The sequence below is a fragment of the Formica exsecta genome, unplaced genomic scaffold (assembly GCF_003651465.1).
Source record: "Formica exsecta isolate Colony F162 unplaced genomic scaffold, ASM365146v1 scaffold72, whole genome shotgun sequence".
Classification (NCBI taxonomy): Eukaryota; Metazoa; Arthropoda; class Insecta; order Hymenoptera; family Formicidae; genus Formica; species Formica exsecta.
In genome coordinates, this window is record NW_021853485.1 from 2460345 (window position 1) to 2476141 (window position 15797).

Sequence of the window (15797 nt, forward strand, 5' to 3'; positions counted from 1 at the left end):
AAGAGGATGAGAAGGAGAGTAAAAACGAGAACAATGAACTAGACAATGAGAATGCGAATCGTACTCTGTGTTCGTTAAAGCTTTCGCGCTTCGAATCTTTTTCTCGGTAATGATTTCTACAGGACTCTGAGAAGTATGCGACGGCATCGACGGTGGCCTAAGTCATCCGATTTGAATATCATCCGAGGAAGGGAACGAGAAGAGGAAAGTACCGTTTCGCGTGAGTTCGCGCGCACGGGGAATAGAATATTCTTCGCTACAAGTGCCAAAATGTTATACAAGCGAATGTGAATGCAAACGGAAGAAACGCTTCACGCGTTCTGTCCGCCCGAAACAGTACTTTGTTCTTCTAACTTCTGTACTGATGCGCGAGGACTCGGAATGTGCGTACGCGATATATCTTATTCGTCTACTCCGTTTCTGATTTCCTCTTTTTCTAACCGGTAGCGTCTCCACGTACTCACGTGAATATTTCACGGGTGGAAGCACACGCGACCCGAGCGTTTTGTATATTACATGTATTATATACACGGCGAGTATATATATGTGTACGAATGTATGAAAGTATGTATGTGCATGGGGATACATGCGTGTGTGTATAAAGGTACATAAGTGCATCTAAAAAATGAACAAAAGAAGAGACCGAAATTATAAAAGATTCTTATAATCATACGCTATGTATAGATTCGCTGTTCGTATATTGTATGAATACGTTTAACTTAATGTGATGACTGTATATTTATATGTTGACCATGTTTAAAGTTAACTATATATAATATAGTTGATGATGAGAATTTTATATTTCATGTTACGCGCGCGATTACGCTCTATATATACATATAGAATATACACATAATCAAACTCGCTGCATCACTCTCGAACTGTCGATCTTATACTTTTTGTTCTGTCGAACAATCCTCCTTTTTTACAAATAAATTCACAATTTCTCCCTATACATATACAATTGCCGTCTCCTTCGCGCTTTTATCACTGGCTTTACAGATGAATAATAACAAGAGACTGGAGGAAGTTGTCGTTGCAACAAGAATAAGTTGCAACGGTCATCGCAAATACATCGCAACCCGAGTGTACAGCACGTGATCGTGTGATATCCTAACTTCGTAGTTAGACTTACCTATATATCTATCTACGTAGCTACTACCAGTGCTGACGATATAATTAATAACAGTATGTTGCAATCGTACGTGAAGGATGCAAGATTTATAACGACTGCAATTGTCACAGTTGCAATTTATTGCATCGAGCGTGTTTACCGACATGTTCTACCTAAGAAGTCAACTGAAGTATGTATTTCTCTTTATATAGGGTGTGTTATATATATATATATATATATATATATATATATATATATATATATATAGTTATATTCCGACAGCTTCGAGTTGCCAAAGAATCATTACGATAGCTTAATTGTTAGAATGATACTACCGTGAATGAGTGTGTACATGTACATATATATATATATATATATATAATATACACACTGATGTAGAATAATCTTATATAATTTCGTATATAGAAACTCGTTCGAATTCTTTAAAAGTTTGACGATAAGTTTCAGACTAGATTTCTTTCAACGTCCAGTTCAAATTCAACATAAAGTTCGATTACCTATCTACATTGTGAGAGTTCAATCTCAATTGTATAACTAGTGATTTTTCATCATCTCAAAGTGTTCCTTTTATAATTTTTTTTACAAGAAGTATAAAACTTATTTCAAATATATCCTAATAGTCCAAGAAGTATAAATTTTAATCAAACATGCTTATGAATATAATCTGATACAATACATGACCGATTATGTTTCAAATGCAACGTATATTGATGAATTAATTGCATTTTTCCTTTCGTCGTATAGAAAAGAAAATAACTACTTTATTGAAATATTATTTTTTACAGCACTTTTGAAGATTCCACATCGACGACAAAATTTAATATTATTGATCGGTTTACAAATCGTTTGGTACTCATAGAGTTGTGTTGTGATCGTCCATCAGTGCGAATAACAAGCACCGAACAGAGTTCGCATGTAATCCGATTTGACACTTAATAAGATTTAGGCATCCCGGAACCCGTACGATACAGATGTAATCGCATTTAGTCTCCAAAGGAGAAGGCGCACTCTCTTGCTAGTGGGAAACTTCTTTCAAATCAAAGCGAATCAGCGTTTTCTCGTAACACGTGTACGACGTCGTCGCATTGAAATAAGTTTATTATCGTAATTTGTCAAAAAATGCATTTATCAAAGCCGCTTTTTGAGAGATTTCCTAACGACGAGAAGAATTATTTGTCCATGAACATATATATGTTTTTCTCGTTACTTTATAAATCAGTCTATCCCTAAAATAATAACATTGCAATTATTAGTATTAGAAAAGAGCTTCATGGCAACTTTAATGCATTGATATGATTGCAAAATTTACTGGAATTATATTCTGTTACCTCTCGTATATTACATATGCCAATTTCTGAAATTTTATCGAGTCGAGATACTTATCAATTTTTTAAGCTGTCATTTGAAATCAAAGCGATATTGCTCATAAATCGAACGCATGACTTTCTGATTCCAGTGACGGAACATTTGTTTATATTTTTGAACCAGATCGCTAATGTTTATGTCGAATATTACGATTAGACAAGATAAGGTTCTCTCGACCTTTCGAACAGGTGCGCGATGCACGTGGAGTCGAGGAGAGAGAGATAGAGAGCAGCAGCATCACCTGTCGGCGATTATTTGCAAGATGGCAGCTTCTGTCAAAAGTATACTGTTGCACTGACAGGAGCGAACAGTCGCGGGCTATGTGTATCGCATAAAGTACGTGTCAGAGGCAAGTTCCGTATACCCGTCGTTTGTCCGGTGATCGACACGACTGAGATTCTGGCGTGTCTCGAGGAATAATATAAAAGCGGCTCTCGTTCCGGGCGTGGCACGGCATGATTCGCTTCCAATTTCGATTTCTCGTATCGTTCTCTCAAATTCTCCCTTTGTCGTAATTTTTTGTGCGAGAGTACGCGTTGCTTATGTTTTAATATAATCTCGTTGCTCGTTGGTTGACATTGTTTCGTCGTTATATTATCTCGCGCATTGCGAGTTTTGTGAGGTTATGTCTCGCAGAGATTTTGAAGTCTCAGAACGTAGGAAAACGCATAAATTTTATTGCTTATATTTTTATTCATTCGTGCTTGGACTTAATAAGTAAATTTTAATATCCAGATACTGTATTATTATTTTGATTAATTTAACATTCTTGAAATTGCTCAGTTTACAAGAAATTAGCATTGTTAAATATCAATGGTCTATTTTTATTATATTCTAAAATATAATTTATTGTGTACAGGTGCAAATAGATTGTACAACCCCACGGATAGTTGTAAATGGAACTATAAATATAAGAATGTTGCAACGAAAGTAGAAAAATCTGGAGCTATCTTTGATGCAAGTATGGAAAAGAGAGGCAGCGCAGAACTTCTCAGTGCGGAGCAAAGTAATTCAAAGAATGCCAGTTCAGATTCCCTCAACTCGGACAGCAAGAGCAGCTCGCTTAATTCGAAAATGGGCCAAGAATCGGTATGAATGAGTGTTAATTGTGATTAAAATTAAGGCCAATAATATTATATAGGTACATAATTCTATTTATTGAATTCTGAAATGGGTTCACAATTTCTTTAGGAGAGTTGGGAAAAAGCATCGCATTCAAAAAGTTTTTCCTCAAGCTCTACTTCAACAGATAATAATATAGTCTCTGCTCTGGAGGCTAAAAAAGATAATCAAGTAAAAGTGAGTTTTGTGTAGCGAATTTTCAAGCACAGTTTTCGTTTTTCTTTGCGCAATTATGGCGTTTTTAATTTGTATGCGGTACTTATTTTGATAAAGATTATTTGTGTTAGAATGCAATATGTTCTGTTGCGTAAAAAATATTTCCCTATCATTTCACTTTTACTTTGCGATATATTTATTTGTATCATTGATTCTGTTGAAGTTATGCTAGAAAATCTGTTTTACTCTCATTGCATGATGTCTGTGTGATTGGTCAATTATTTCGTTATTCTGATTAGAATTTGTCTGGAGGGGACACGGGACCACCACTCCTGAATGGAGAGCGGATGCAAGGCATTCCGCACGAAGTCACATATTTGTGTCCTTACTCGGGACCTGCCAGGGGGATTCTTAGTGTTACAAACTACAAGCTCCATTTTCGTAGTATAGATCGAGAAACGCCTTACATTGTTGAAGTGCCGTTGGGCGTCGTTAGCCGAATTGAAAAAGTTGGCGGTGCGTCGAGTAGAGGAGAGAATTCTTACGGAATCGAAGTATTTTGTAAAGACATGAGGAATCTCAGATTTGCACACAAGCAGGAAAATCATTCTAGACGAGATGTGTTTGAAAAGCTACAACAGTATTCTTTTCCTTTATCTCACAAGCTACCTTTGTTCGCCTTTGAATACTCTGAGACGTTCTCTGAAAATGGTTGGAATGTTTACGAGCCTATTGCAGAGCTGAAGAGAATGGTATGTAATAATACATATCGAGAAATGTATCGACGCTCAATCTAAAATTTGAAGCTACCTCAAAAGTACATAAGTTTTGTAAATACAAAATATTAATTTAATCTGACATTATTAATAAACAACGTATTTAACATTTATTCTCGTCGAATTTCAGGGTGTAAATAATGATATGTGGAAAATATCCAAAATCAACGACACATATTCGCTGTGCGATAGTTATCCAGCTGTTTGGGCAGTGCCTGCCGCAGCGATTGATGAGGATCTTCAAGCATCCGCGTCTTTTAGAAGTAGAGGAAGATTGCCGGTCCTCTCGTGGATCCATCCGGAAAGCCAAGCGACGATAACTCGTTGCGCGCAGCCACTGGTAGGCGTCGGTGGCAAACGGAGTCGCGAGGACGAGAGGTACGTCCAGCTGATAATGGACGCTAACGCACAAAGTCACAAACTCTTCATTATGGACGCGCGGCCGATGCCGAACGCGATAGCGAACAAGGCGAAAGGCGGCGGATACGAAAGCGAAGACGCTTATCAGAACGCGGAATTGGTCTTTCTTGATATTCATAATATACACGTCATGAGAGAAAGTCTCAGAAAATTAAAAGGTATCCATCAAGACTTATCTAGTAATGTAACGCTGCCTTTATTTTTGTACATATATATACTCTGTTTCAGAATTATGTTTCCCCACAATCGATGAAGCTCGATGGTTATCGGGCATAGAATCGACAATGTGGCTCAAACATATCAAATGTGTTCTTGCTGGGGCTGTAAGAATTGTGGATAAAGTTGAGAATCACAAGACTTCTGTTTTGGTTCACTGTTCCGACGGTTGGGATCGAACAGCACAGGTAAATACTTCTTAATTCTAAGCTAAGTTATTTTTAAATTTGCATCTATTAAGTATTACTGTAATTATATATATCTCTGTTTTTTTAGCTTACAGCTCTCGCAATGCTAATGTTAGATCCATATTATAGAACGGTCAAGGGATTCGAAGTTCTAATAGAAAAGGAGTGGCTTAGTTTTGGGCACAAATTTCAACAGGTACCATGATATCAAATTTTTTTAAAGTTTTCTATAAAGCTCGCAACGATTTATAAACATTTCTACGATATCTTATGTTACTATCATGTCCATAATTAATAATGATTAAAATGTTTTTAGAGAATAGGCCATGGAGATGAACATCACAGCGATGCAGATAGATCACCAGTATTTCTACAATTTATTGATTGCGTCTGGCAAATAACGCGGCAATTCCCCAACGCTTTTGAATTCAACGAACATTTCCTAATTACCATTGTCGATCATCTCTATTCTTGCAGATTCGGCACGTTCTTATTCAGCAGGTATACTATATTATATAGATTTGTCTCACATTTTTTTTCGGGAGTCACATCATTACCAATTTACAGTGAACGCGAAAGAGTACAAGAGCAAGTGAAGCAAAGAACAGTTTCTCTCTGGTCGTATACCAACAGTCAATTACCTCTCTATCTGAATCCTCTTTATCGGTCTGGCACGAATTATCAGGTTGTCCTAATGCCAGTCGCCAGTATGCGGTACATCAAACCGTGGAAGAGTCTATACTGCAGATGGAACCCCAGCATGCGGCAGCAGGTACGTTAAATTCTATTTATCTAAGATTATTTTGATAAATAGTTTATGAATTAGGCAAATATTTTTGTCAAAACACCTGTATTTATCTCCGTTTTAAGGATCCGGTCTATCAAAGAACAAGGGAACTTCTAGTCTTAAAAGAGCAACTCGAAAAGCAGTTGGAAGAAGGCAGGCGCGAACAAGCTTCTCGAGCGAATCGGTCTGTGACTTCGCCGGCGCCACCCAGAATACATTCCCCGGTTCACACATAGCGCCGCTGGGAACTTGGATCGTCTGATAATATTTGTAGTTTTGTAAATGAGCTGTAAACTCTTGATCTACTTTGATTCTACTTATACTTGAGCCAGTATAAGATATTTTGACTGATTCCGTTTGTGGATGCTATGTACAATACGCCCACACTCCATAAAGATAAATCTAGACTCGTATGCGCATTTGCCTGCAGTTCAATGAATTCATCGCAACCGTATAAAGTGCAACGTTCCTTCTAATTTGAACACCAATGTAAATTATATATCCAGCTTCATCGATATCGAAATTTTCCATAGCGGAATACCATTGCATGTCATCTAAAAGTCGGAATTATTTTCTTATCCGAGATGTCATTTTTAGAGATGTGCGACATTAATTGAACTACTTACGCTAATTACGTATTAATGATATTACAGTATTTCTCACAATTTCGTATGCGAAATTATAATCTCGTTCCTCCTACATTTCCTTTTACTACGAGATTGGACTAGCATTCGCATTAGCATGATGAATGGCGCTTCTGCCATTAAGGATAATGCATAAGCGCAGAAGTAAGTAATTACAACTTGTCCCATAAACATGGTTCCCTGAAAACAAAAATTGCGATAAGCTCCGTTGATGTCGAACGTTTTTTTTCTTTTTCTTTTTTTTTTTTTTTTTTTAAGGATAGATACTCCAAGTGAGTGGACGATTCGTCGTGCAAATGAATCGAATGTATGATGAAAGGATTCAAAAGGTAAGCGCAATATGTGAGTCTGCTAAGAGGTATCCAGACTTTGAACGATAGCACTTGCTTAATGATACCTGCAAATAAAGTCGCAAGATTGTTTGAAATAATCGGAGAATAACATTTTTCTAAATTATTGAATTATGTATTATTCGTTATAAAACAATGCTCATTGAAGCGTGAATTAAAACTGAAATTAAATGGGGGCTGCAAGTTACACATGAATAATATATATTACGATAACTTTGTTTATGCAAATTCGACAAAATTTATTTATTATTAAGTGAACCAACCTCCGTGCTTAGTGGAGCATACTATAACAATCCACGCTATACCTATGGCCCAAACTGTTCTGTTTAACGCGACATAGATAGCACTTGACAGAACGGATATGCGTCGATTGTAAAGACCGAATAATACGAAAATGTTGCAAGCGCTGCCTAGGCACCAACATAAAATTAAGGTTGTCTGAAATTTACGTTTAAAATATTATTGCGCAATGATAGTAATATCTGAAATCTAAGCTAAATAACACAGTTCTTTTTTTTACATATTTTTTATATTAATCAATTTATAAATAAGTTCTCACTGAGTATGTATTTAATTTAATTTCAATTGGTTTTTTTTTTTATTTTTTAAATGTCAAGCTTACATTAGTACAAAAATTTATATAAATCATACTTTACCCTTTTTAAGGTCGTCCTTTTGTTTAATCTTATTAAAATGTAAGCTGCAATTATTCCAATAATATATGGACCTATTCTTACCCACGGCGGATAGTATAAGACATCTATAAGTCTGTATAGTTCGCTTAATCTATAACAATAAAAAGATTATTTAATTTATTTAATTAATTATTCTCGTAAAAATGATTAACAGAATTTTTCTAACTCACATCGGAACGTATTCGTAGATGTATGAAATGTAACCGCTGAGTACAATCGAGCCTATTAAAAGTCCGACCAATATGAGAGCAGCTGTGTAAAAGTATCTGAAATTCGCAAATCATATATATTCAAATATATCTCGTAATCGTATAATATACGGTTGAAACAGTCAATTAACTTACATGGTAGACAAAATCAGTAGCGTTATAGCAATTATAAAGAATTGCATATCATTAGCTAGATACCAACTCCAACTCATACACTGCAAGAAAAGAGATATAAGAGAATTTGTGCTTGGATAAGATTTTTTATGACGCTTCCGAGAATAATATTAGATCGATTTTAATTAAACGCGTTTGCGTACCAATTCTCTGCGATTGAACAGATTATTTATGTACAAAAGATTCCTCCACCAGTATTTTGCGCAAGTTTCATGCGGTCTCTCGTCCATGTAAAATTGTGAAGTTTCGCTGTACCAACCCGAGTTTAATTGCAGTATTCCCACCATCATCATGGAAGCCGGTGTCAGCCTTAAAATGAGAATTTCCGGATATGAATCCGTAAGGAATTTTACATTATCTAATCTATATGTATAATGAATATGATTTTTAAATTGTTTCCTTGTTGCGTTATCTTATTTTGCTCATAACTGTGTCGCTTATTATTATTTTATCACATTTATTGTCTTTGTTTATTGTGCAATTCGTAAGATAATGAAAAGAGAACATACCGGATATATCTTCTTATTACTGAGACAAAGAACTCATTTAGCTTCGCTCTATAATTAATCGGTTCAATTCGTCCTTTGCCCGTTACGTTCTTCAGATATAAATAGGCCACCAAGAAGCCGCTTATAAAGAAAAAGGTATCGACCGATATATGTGAATTGGTCAATACCTGTATGGGCAAGCCTTTGCTGACTCTCCAACTCCATGCTTTATTGTCTATGTAATAATGGGATACCCTCGTTATTTTTGTTATATACGTTATGAAAAAATAATAAGAGTCACAGAAGAAATGATAACATATCGATTCTTTTTCCAAATCACTTGCCTAGATAATCCATTGAGTATAATGAGGTGTGGGCCATTATTACCCAAACCATGCTTAAAAATTTTAAGCCATGAATGACAGGCATTGCCTCACTGTCTATCTTCGTGTTAAATATTGCTCTCGAATTTGTATAAACGGAGAAACATATTAGCACTTCTCCGATTCTATTTTTTCTATGTGAAGACACTGCCATTTCCATCTCCTCGGGTGTGTTTTCGCCAACTGAATTATAATTCGGAATGTTTAATATACATTAATATAAAAACCACGGTGCTTTGATTAAATGATGAAATGTCAGAAAATTAATATCTATTTTCCATTGTTATTCATTTACATTTATATATTATACATATATATTAGTATATTCTCATATTTATATTATATTTATATACACAAAAAATGTTTTGCTAATTTTTATTAAAATAATATAAAAATAATAGGCTTTTGAAAAAAATAAAAAATTTCTGGATACTCACTAGCTTTAGTAGTTTTATTATTTGTATTTAAATATTTTTGATACACGAGTATATCGTATGCCGTTCCGATTATCATCATGGAAATATTAACTGCTAAAACAATACTGCAATCATAAAATTAGTATATGCGAAATAAACTTCTCTCGCTTGTCTCTTTTTCTTTCTCCTTATTTTTTTAAGCTTTTTTCAAAGCTAGGTGAAAATTTATCTTATTATTATATACTCGTAATTACTAGCTTTAAATTTTTTTGAACGTACCAGATGAGAAGCATCGCACCACTAAATAACCATTGATGATCGTCCCTTACATCTTTAACTTCGATCAGCTTAAAGTCCATGGAATAGAGATCATTGATTAAGAAAGTTCTATCGCGAAATATTCTTTCCAAAATGAAGCTTAACTCGCTTATAGAGCACGATGCTGGTAAACAGAGACCGAGCGTAATCAAATCCTAAAGGAAAATTTCTTTTATATAGTATATTTTAATATCAAATATATACAAAATGTGTGCATTCTTACATGGCCTATCTACTTTGTATGTGTATGTGTTGTATTAGTATCTGGATTTTATATTTAAAAAATTGAATTTTGAGTGATATATATATATATTAAACACCGAAGAATACTTACTATAAATCCATTGTTAATTCGTCTTTTGTTTTCAATTATTTCATTAAACATTTATATACAGGGTATTCCAGAATTCTGCACCATCTGCTAATGACAGATTCTTGAGATTATTTGGATTTTTCCTCAGCGAAAATGTCGAGAGAGGTATTTTTTGCAAGTTTCCAATTTTTTCCATCATATATCTTTGTAACTAATTGTAAGTCTTAAATTAAAATTCTCTTTCTCTATTAAAGTAAATTCTATCTGAAATTAACTAAAGAATGTAGTTCTAACTCTCTATAAAGTTTAGTTTGCAAAAAGCCCTTCTTTTTGAATCGCTTATAACATGGAAATTATTGATGCCTCGATATTTTCGCTGAGGAAAAATCGTCTCTAAATAATCTCAAGAATCTGTCATTAGCAAGTGGTGCGGTAATTCTGGGACACCCTATATATACGCCAAATTTTCAAAAAAAATTATATATGTACATATATTTCTTTCATTAGTATATGAACAAGAAAAATGTGAGTAAATTTATTAATTTATTTAAATTTTATTATATAAAAATTTCTTCTTTTTGAAAGAATTTATTCAAACTTTTATATTATTAAGTTTCTTAAATATATGTTTGTCATATAATTAGTCACTAAGTTTAATTCGTGTTTATTTTATTATTACGTTATATTTATACAATGTTACGTAAAGTAACGTAATATTATTTGTGCAAAGTTAAATACGTCAAATATTGAATGTATTAATGTTGAGCAAATATGACACATAATTCCAGTTTGATTTTTAAGAATTAAGCCTTTTCTCGGAAAGATATAGACTTATGTATGATGCATTATTTGTTCAACAGAAAGATTTGTTTAATCCTTCAAAAGATTACAAGTGTGTTTATGAATAATATTATAGTGCACTATTTCTAACTTTCTCTTTTTAGGATTTGTGGTATTGCGTCAAACAACTATTCTAAAGTTGCATTCAGCCTATTCGAACCCGTTTGCAGCAACATTGGTTAATGACAACTTAAATTACTTTAATTCTCTCGCGTTGATTTAAGGTACGCCTATAATCCAGGAAGGCGCAAAGAAACGAGGAATTTAGGATTGGCTAACCACAGAATGCGTTATTGCAACTCAACGATAAAATAAAAATTGAAAAATCTGCATAAATTCTCTTTCACTCTGGTTTCAATAAATTAATCTATAACTTAATATATTTTTTAGTTTCTTTCTCTCGTCTCTGTGAGATTCGTTTTTATAAAATGGTCTTTATAAAGATTTATAAACTTACTTCATTGGGTAAATTCACATGGTACTGAAGAGTACTGTTGTGTCTAAAATAAGCAACGAAGTAAGTCACTTCGAAAGGCGGAAACTCCTTTTGCGGATCACGGTATAGCGTATTATTCAATAAATCCTTATCTAAAAGCTCTAGAGGATCCGTGTTCATTGTATCGAAGCACTGGTTATTGATGCCCAACCAATAATTATTTCCGTAAAGGAAACCTGATTTAACTCCGCCACTAGAGTCCAACACTTGAAAATAAAAAAAGAAATAATAAGTAATTGTTATTTACGGAAACATATATCGAATACTATTCTTTATTTAATTAATCAACAAAATATTTTCATTGTAAAAAATAGTCAGTTTAGGTATCTCACATTATCCAAATTTTTTAGATACTCGTTAATATTGTCGTTATTTGTTGCTGTAATTTAAAATTGTATTCCATATAAGACAATGATTATGAATAATCATTACGAAAAAAAGAGCATTATTCTTTATCCCAGGGAGAGATCCCTGCATTGTAAAAAATCAATGATCATGGGAATGATACTAATAAGAAATCATAGTAATAACTCTCTTTACTCATTACGAAATAATATCATTAACTAAAGTAATACTGACTACGAAAAATGATGTATTTAGCGAGTTACGATGATTTATTTATATTGTACTTTCGCTTAAAATATTTTTCACATGAGCAAACAACGACAGTGTTAAAAGATATTATAGACACAGGCTCTCGGGACACACGCAGGAATACATTTATCGGATATATAACTTTGTGTACTTAGAAAAGAGCATGTGTAGCTCTCTCGACTAATGTACCCGATGTCTGAACATTAATAGGCGCACGTGTTTCAACTGGCTGGAGATACTTGATCTTCGAAATGAAATGAGAGAAAATCGTACGGTATGCATGCGTAACGAACAGTTTTCCCTGGCACGTGACTAGGAAACATGTTCCTTGTGTAACACACGAAGAAAGTTGTTTCGGCGAGTTGCTCTAGTGAAAAATCACGTGTCCTGACATAATCGCGGCGATAATGTATTTATGTATTATAGAATGCGTTGCATAATAATTGAACTACTTATCTTATTGAAAGCAGTTGCATAAGGATTGAACTAATTATCTTATCGGAATGCAGCTCGCGGACACTTTAAATAAACGGAACATTCTCTAATAGATAGCTTTATAATTTGCGCTTTTAAATCTAATATAGAGTTATTTTATTTATAGGTCAATTTATATCCTAATTATAGAGGGAGGGAGAATATATCATTTATATACATTATATTAACTTTTTTTTCTCCAAGGGTTTTTAAATCATTAGTTCTACAAATATGAAAGATGTCCGAAATGCTGAAATAATTTTTTTTTTATAACATAGAAATATATAATTTATCATATTGATAGTTATATAAAAAATATAAATTAGTTGAAATTATAACTGTGATTTGATTCTCCGTTTTTCTCACAATTAAAAGTAAAGAAGAGCATGCACAAGATAAATCGAATTTTAGTTAATTTTAACTATCTCAGTTGAACGATTCAACGATTTATAATATACGAGTAATTGTTCTTCCGGGTTTGCATTCTAGTACTTAATCGATAATGATTACCATAAAAGATTTTACTAACTCTTCAAACTCCACAATATCCGTTGCTCGACAGCATCTCGGAAGTCTTTCAATTCCTTCTCGCATATCGTCGAGTTGAGAAGATCGGCTCTTAAAGCGACGGCATAAGCGGGTATCGTACGGCTATTAATATCATTGTCCCTTGATACATCAATTTGTGCGGAGACATGATATAATGTAGCGAGATTTGTGCAGAGAATACACAGAATAGACGATAGAAATAGCCGATACGACATGATGTGGCTTTATCACATCAAGTTTTACCAAGTCACTTTTATATCTTCGATCACACTGCAAACTGTCAAACACCGATACCAGTCATGAAGTCAATCTCGAGGCGCGAAGGAGTAGAGTTGTTTTATTCGCGTAGCGAATTTGGTTATCACGCGACTTTAAGATTTTGCTAAGAGAGCAACTTTTCGCGAGATAAGCTTTTCCCGATTAATCGAATGAGAGAGGCGCTCCATCAATGGAATAATGAAAGAGTGGGATAAAGCGGAGACGGTTCTCTGGATCGTTATCCCTTAGCCGATGGATGCCGTTTGCGCGAAATGTTAGCGTTATATTCGGAGTTTCATTTGCGAACCCTTCTCCTTAGCTTGCACAATGATAGCGCGCGTAATGATCAGCGAGATTCGCCGACCAAAAGAGAACTGGTCTATATAGAGAGAAGTAAATGTGAATTTGTAATATAGAAAGCGAGACGTCCCCGTCGTCGACTTTCCGCGACGAGACCCCACTACTCGTCATTTAACACATTATATTATTTATGTGTATGCTAATCTTTGGTGGCTGTAACAATCTTACAAAAAACATCGCAAAAAAGTCGCGTTAAAAGGGCATCAGTTTATAAATTTTTGAAACAAAATTAATGCAACAGTCACATAATAAAAAGACATTAAAACAAATCTTTGTTTTCTATCCTACAATAGGAATTATTACAAAAAAAATTAGAATTAAAAGAAATTTAAATTTATAAATTGTTATATAACTTTCGAAATTAATAATTGGCTTTAAAATAATTTTTTCTTGTTTTATTCATTATTTAACATTCATGAGTGACAAATTTAATAAAAAAGAAGATAAATGCCGTATTCACATATTGACAATATAACACGATATAACTTGACAATAACAATAACAATATATCAAATTGAATCTCTTCGATTTGGAATGTAATTACGTCGCGCTTATGTCACCAATATGTCGAGAACAAAAAAGTATGTGATTTAAGAAAAAAAGTGATTAATAAATTTAAGAAAAAGTATTATAAAACCTCACTTTTTTTTTATTGTTGTGAGATATAATAAACTGACTCACGAAATGAGATTATTATTAAAATATTTTTTTCTAAGTACCTGATATATCGTATTTATATATAAAAAAATTCGATATTTATTGAATATATGTTAATTAGAAAATTAATAATGTTATTGCGCAATATGTTAAAAGGTAAAGATAGATTTTATTTCAGTTTTTACAAGAAACTAAAAAAAAAACAGAAACATTAAATTTACTTACGTTCGCGTGATGTAAACTGTCTGCATCGTGATGGATTTTAGAGCCGCGATGTATCCTTTGAAGAGTGTAAGTAGCGTGACTTGCAGTCTAGTATAACCAGAATTAACAGGAAGAGTTGAATAAATACAATGCATTCGTTATTACACGGAAATATGTTTTACGCAGAAAGAATTGTCGTAAATATCTACAAATACAATATCGAAGCTAAACTCTATTCGAGAAAGACGATATCACCCACATGTATACATATAATGAGAGAGAGAGAGAGAGAATATACTATATGTATTATATATTTATATATTTTATTCATTATTTAGATATAAAAGATCGCAAAAAAGTCGCGTTAAAAGGGCATCAGTTTATAAATTTTTATGTATTTTGTAATATTAAAAGTTTTAAAAAAATTTTTCTAGTTTTATTCGCTTATTTCAATATCCATAATGTCAATTATATTATTTATATTAATATTTATGTCAATTATTTATATTATATTAATTATAATAATCAATAAGTGACAAGCTAAATTTGAAACAAAATTAATGCAACAGTCACATAATAAAAAGACATTAAAACAAATCTTTGTTTTCTATCCTACAATAGGAATTATTACAAAAAAAATTAGAATTAAAAGAAATTTAAATTTATAAATTGTTATATAACTTTCGAAATTAATAATTGGCTTTAAAATAATTTTTTCTTGTTTTATTCATTATTTAACATTCATGAGTGACAAATTTAATAAAAAAGAAGATAAATGCCGTATTCACATATTGACAATATAACACGATATAACTTGACAATAACAATAACAATATATCAAATTGAATCTCTTCGATTTGGAATGTAATTACGTCGCGCTTTATATATATATATTTGAATTTTCACCTCTAGACGAAGCGTGGTTCAAATATTATAGAATTTATTTCTAATATCTTATATTTTTTGTAATATAACACCCGTTAGATAGTTGTACGAATTATTTCTAAATTCCCCGATACTTATTTGTAATTAGGGTCCGGAAATTCGTGAGATTTCACGGTGCGCTTTCCTAGTCGGAAGATGCTGAAAATGCGCGTTGATGCGATCCACGTGCAAATTGTTTCCGCGTGCATCGTTTCGTTCCATTTAAACAAAACCTTCCGTCTACTCTTTATTACGTCGCCAGGAAAATAGTTTTGCATACACGTAT

At 33.2% G+C, this 15797-nt stretch overlaps 2 protein-coding genes across 6 annotated transcripts; one reads left to right on the forward strand and one right to left on the reverse strand.

Moving 5' to 3' along the window:
- Positions 1-2664: 2664 nt before the first annotated feature.
- Positions 2665-6584, forward strand: LOC115243634 (myotubularin-related protein 2). Of its 5 annotated transcripts, XM_029820769.1 has the most exons (10): positions 2739-2849; positions 3360-3589; positions 3692-3799; positions 4078-4530; positions 4685-5132; positions 5203-5378; positions 5467-5574; positions 5695-5879; positions 5946-6150; positions 6249-6584. In XM_029820769.1, the coding sequence occupies exons 2-10, from the start codon at positions 3464-3466 to the stop codon at positions 6399-6401; spliced, it is 1962 nt and encodes a 653-aa protein (XP_029676629.1). In that variant the 5' UTR covers positions 2739-2849; positions 3360-3463; the 3' UTR covers positions 6402-6584. The 5 variants fall into 5 exon arrangements, with proteins under 5 accessions (XP_029676632.1, XP_029676633.1, XP_029676629.1 ...); XM_029820772.1 differs by having other exon boundaries at positions 2665-2849; positions 5695-6150; XM_029820773.1 differs by having other exon boundaries at positions 2665-2836; positions 5695-6150.
- Positions 5150-13803, reverse strand: LOC115243635 (nose resistant to fluoxetine protein 6-like). Its single transcript, XM_029820774.1, has 14 exons — positions 13089-13803; positions 11453-11697; positions 9804-9997; positions 9546-9649; positions 9070-9291; positions 8747-8960; positions 8381-8546; positions 8199-8278; positions 8025-8120; positions 7816-7945; positions 7423-7597; positions 7065-7206; positions 6792-6990; positions 5150-6719 (listed from the first exon to the last, which is right to left on the reverse strand). Exons 1-13 carry the CDS (start codon positions 13321-13323, stop codon positions 6825-6827), a joined length of 2169 nt encoding a protein of 722 aa, XP_029676634.1. The 5' UTR covers positions 13324-13803; the 3' UTR covers positions 5150-6719; positions 6792-6824.
- Between the last annotated feature and the right edge of the window lie 1994 nt (positions 13804-15797).

Excerpts from the sequence above, each read along its gene's own strand:
- LOC115243635 (XM_029820774.1), bottom strand. The coding sequence starts at position 13,323 with ATGTCGTATCGGCTATTTCTATCGTCTATTCTGTGTATTCTCTGCACA. Across the intron at positions 8,547-8,746 it reads GTAATAAGAAGATATATCCG|GCTGACACCGGCTTCCATGA; the intron begins GTATGTTCTCTT and ends TCTCATTTTAAG. Across the intron at positions 8,121-8,198 it reads CTACTGATTTTGTCTACCAT|ATACTTTTACACAGCTGCTC; the intron begins GTAAGTTAATTG and ends TGCGAATTTCAG.
- LOC115243634 (XM_029820770.1), top strand. The coding sequence starts at position 3,126 with ATGTCTCGCAGAGATTTTGAAGTCTCAGAAC. Across the intron at positions 3,590-3,691 it reads CGAAAATGGGCCAAGAATCG|GAGAGTTGGGAAAAAGCATC; the intron begins GTATGAATGAGT and ends CAATTTCTTTAG. Across the intron at positions 6,151-6,248 it reads ACCCCAGCATGCGGCAGCAG|GATCCGGTCTATCAAAGAAC; the intron begins GTACGTTAAATT and ends CTCCGTTTTAAG.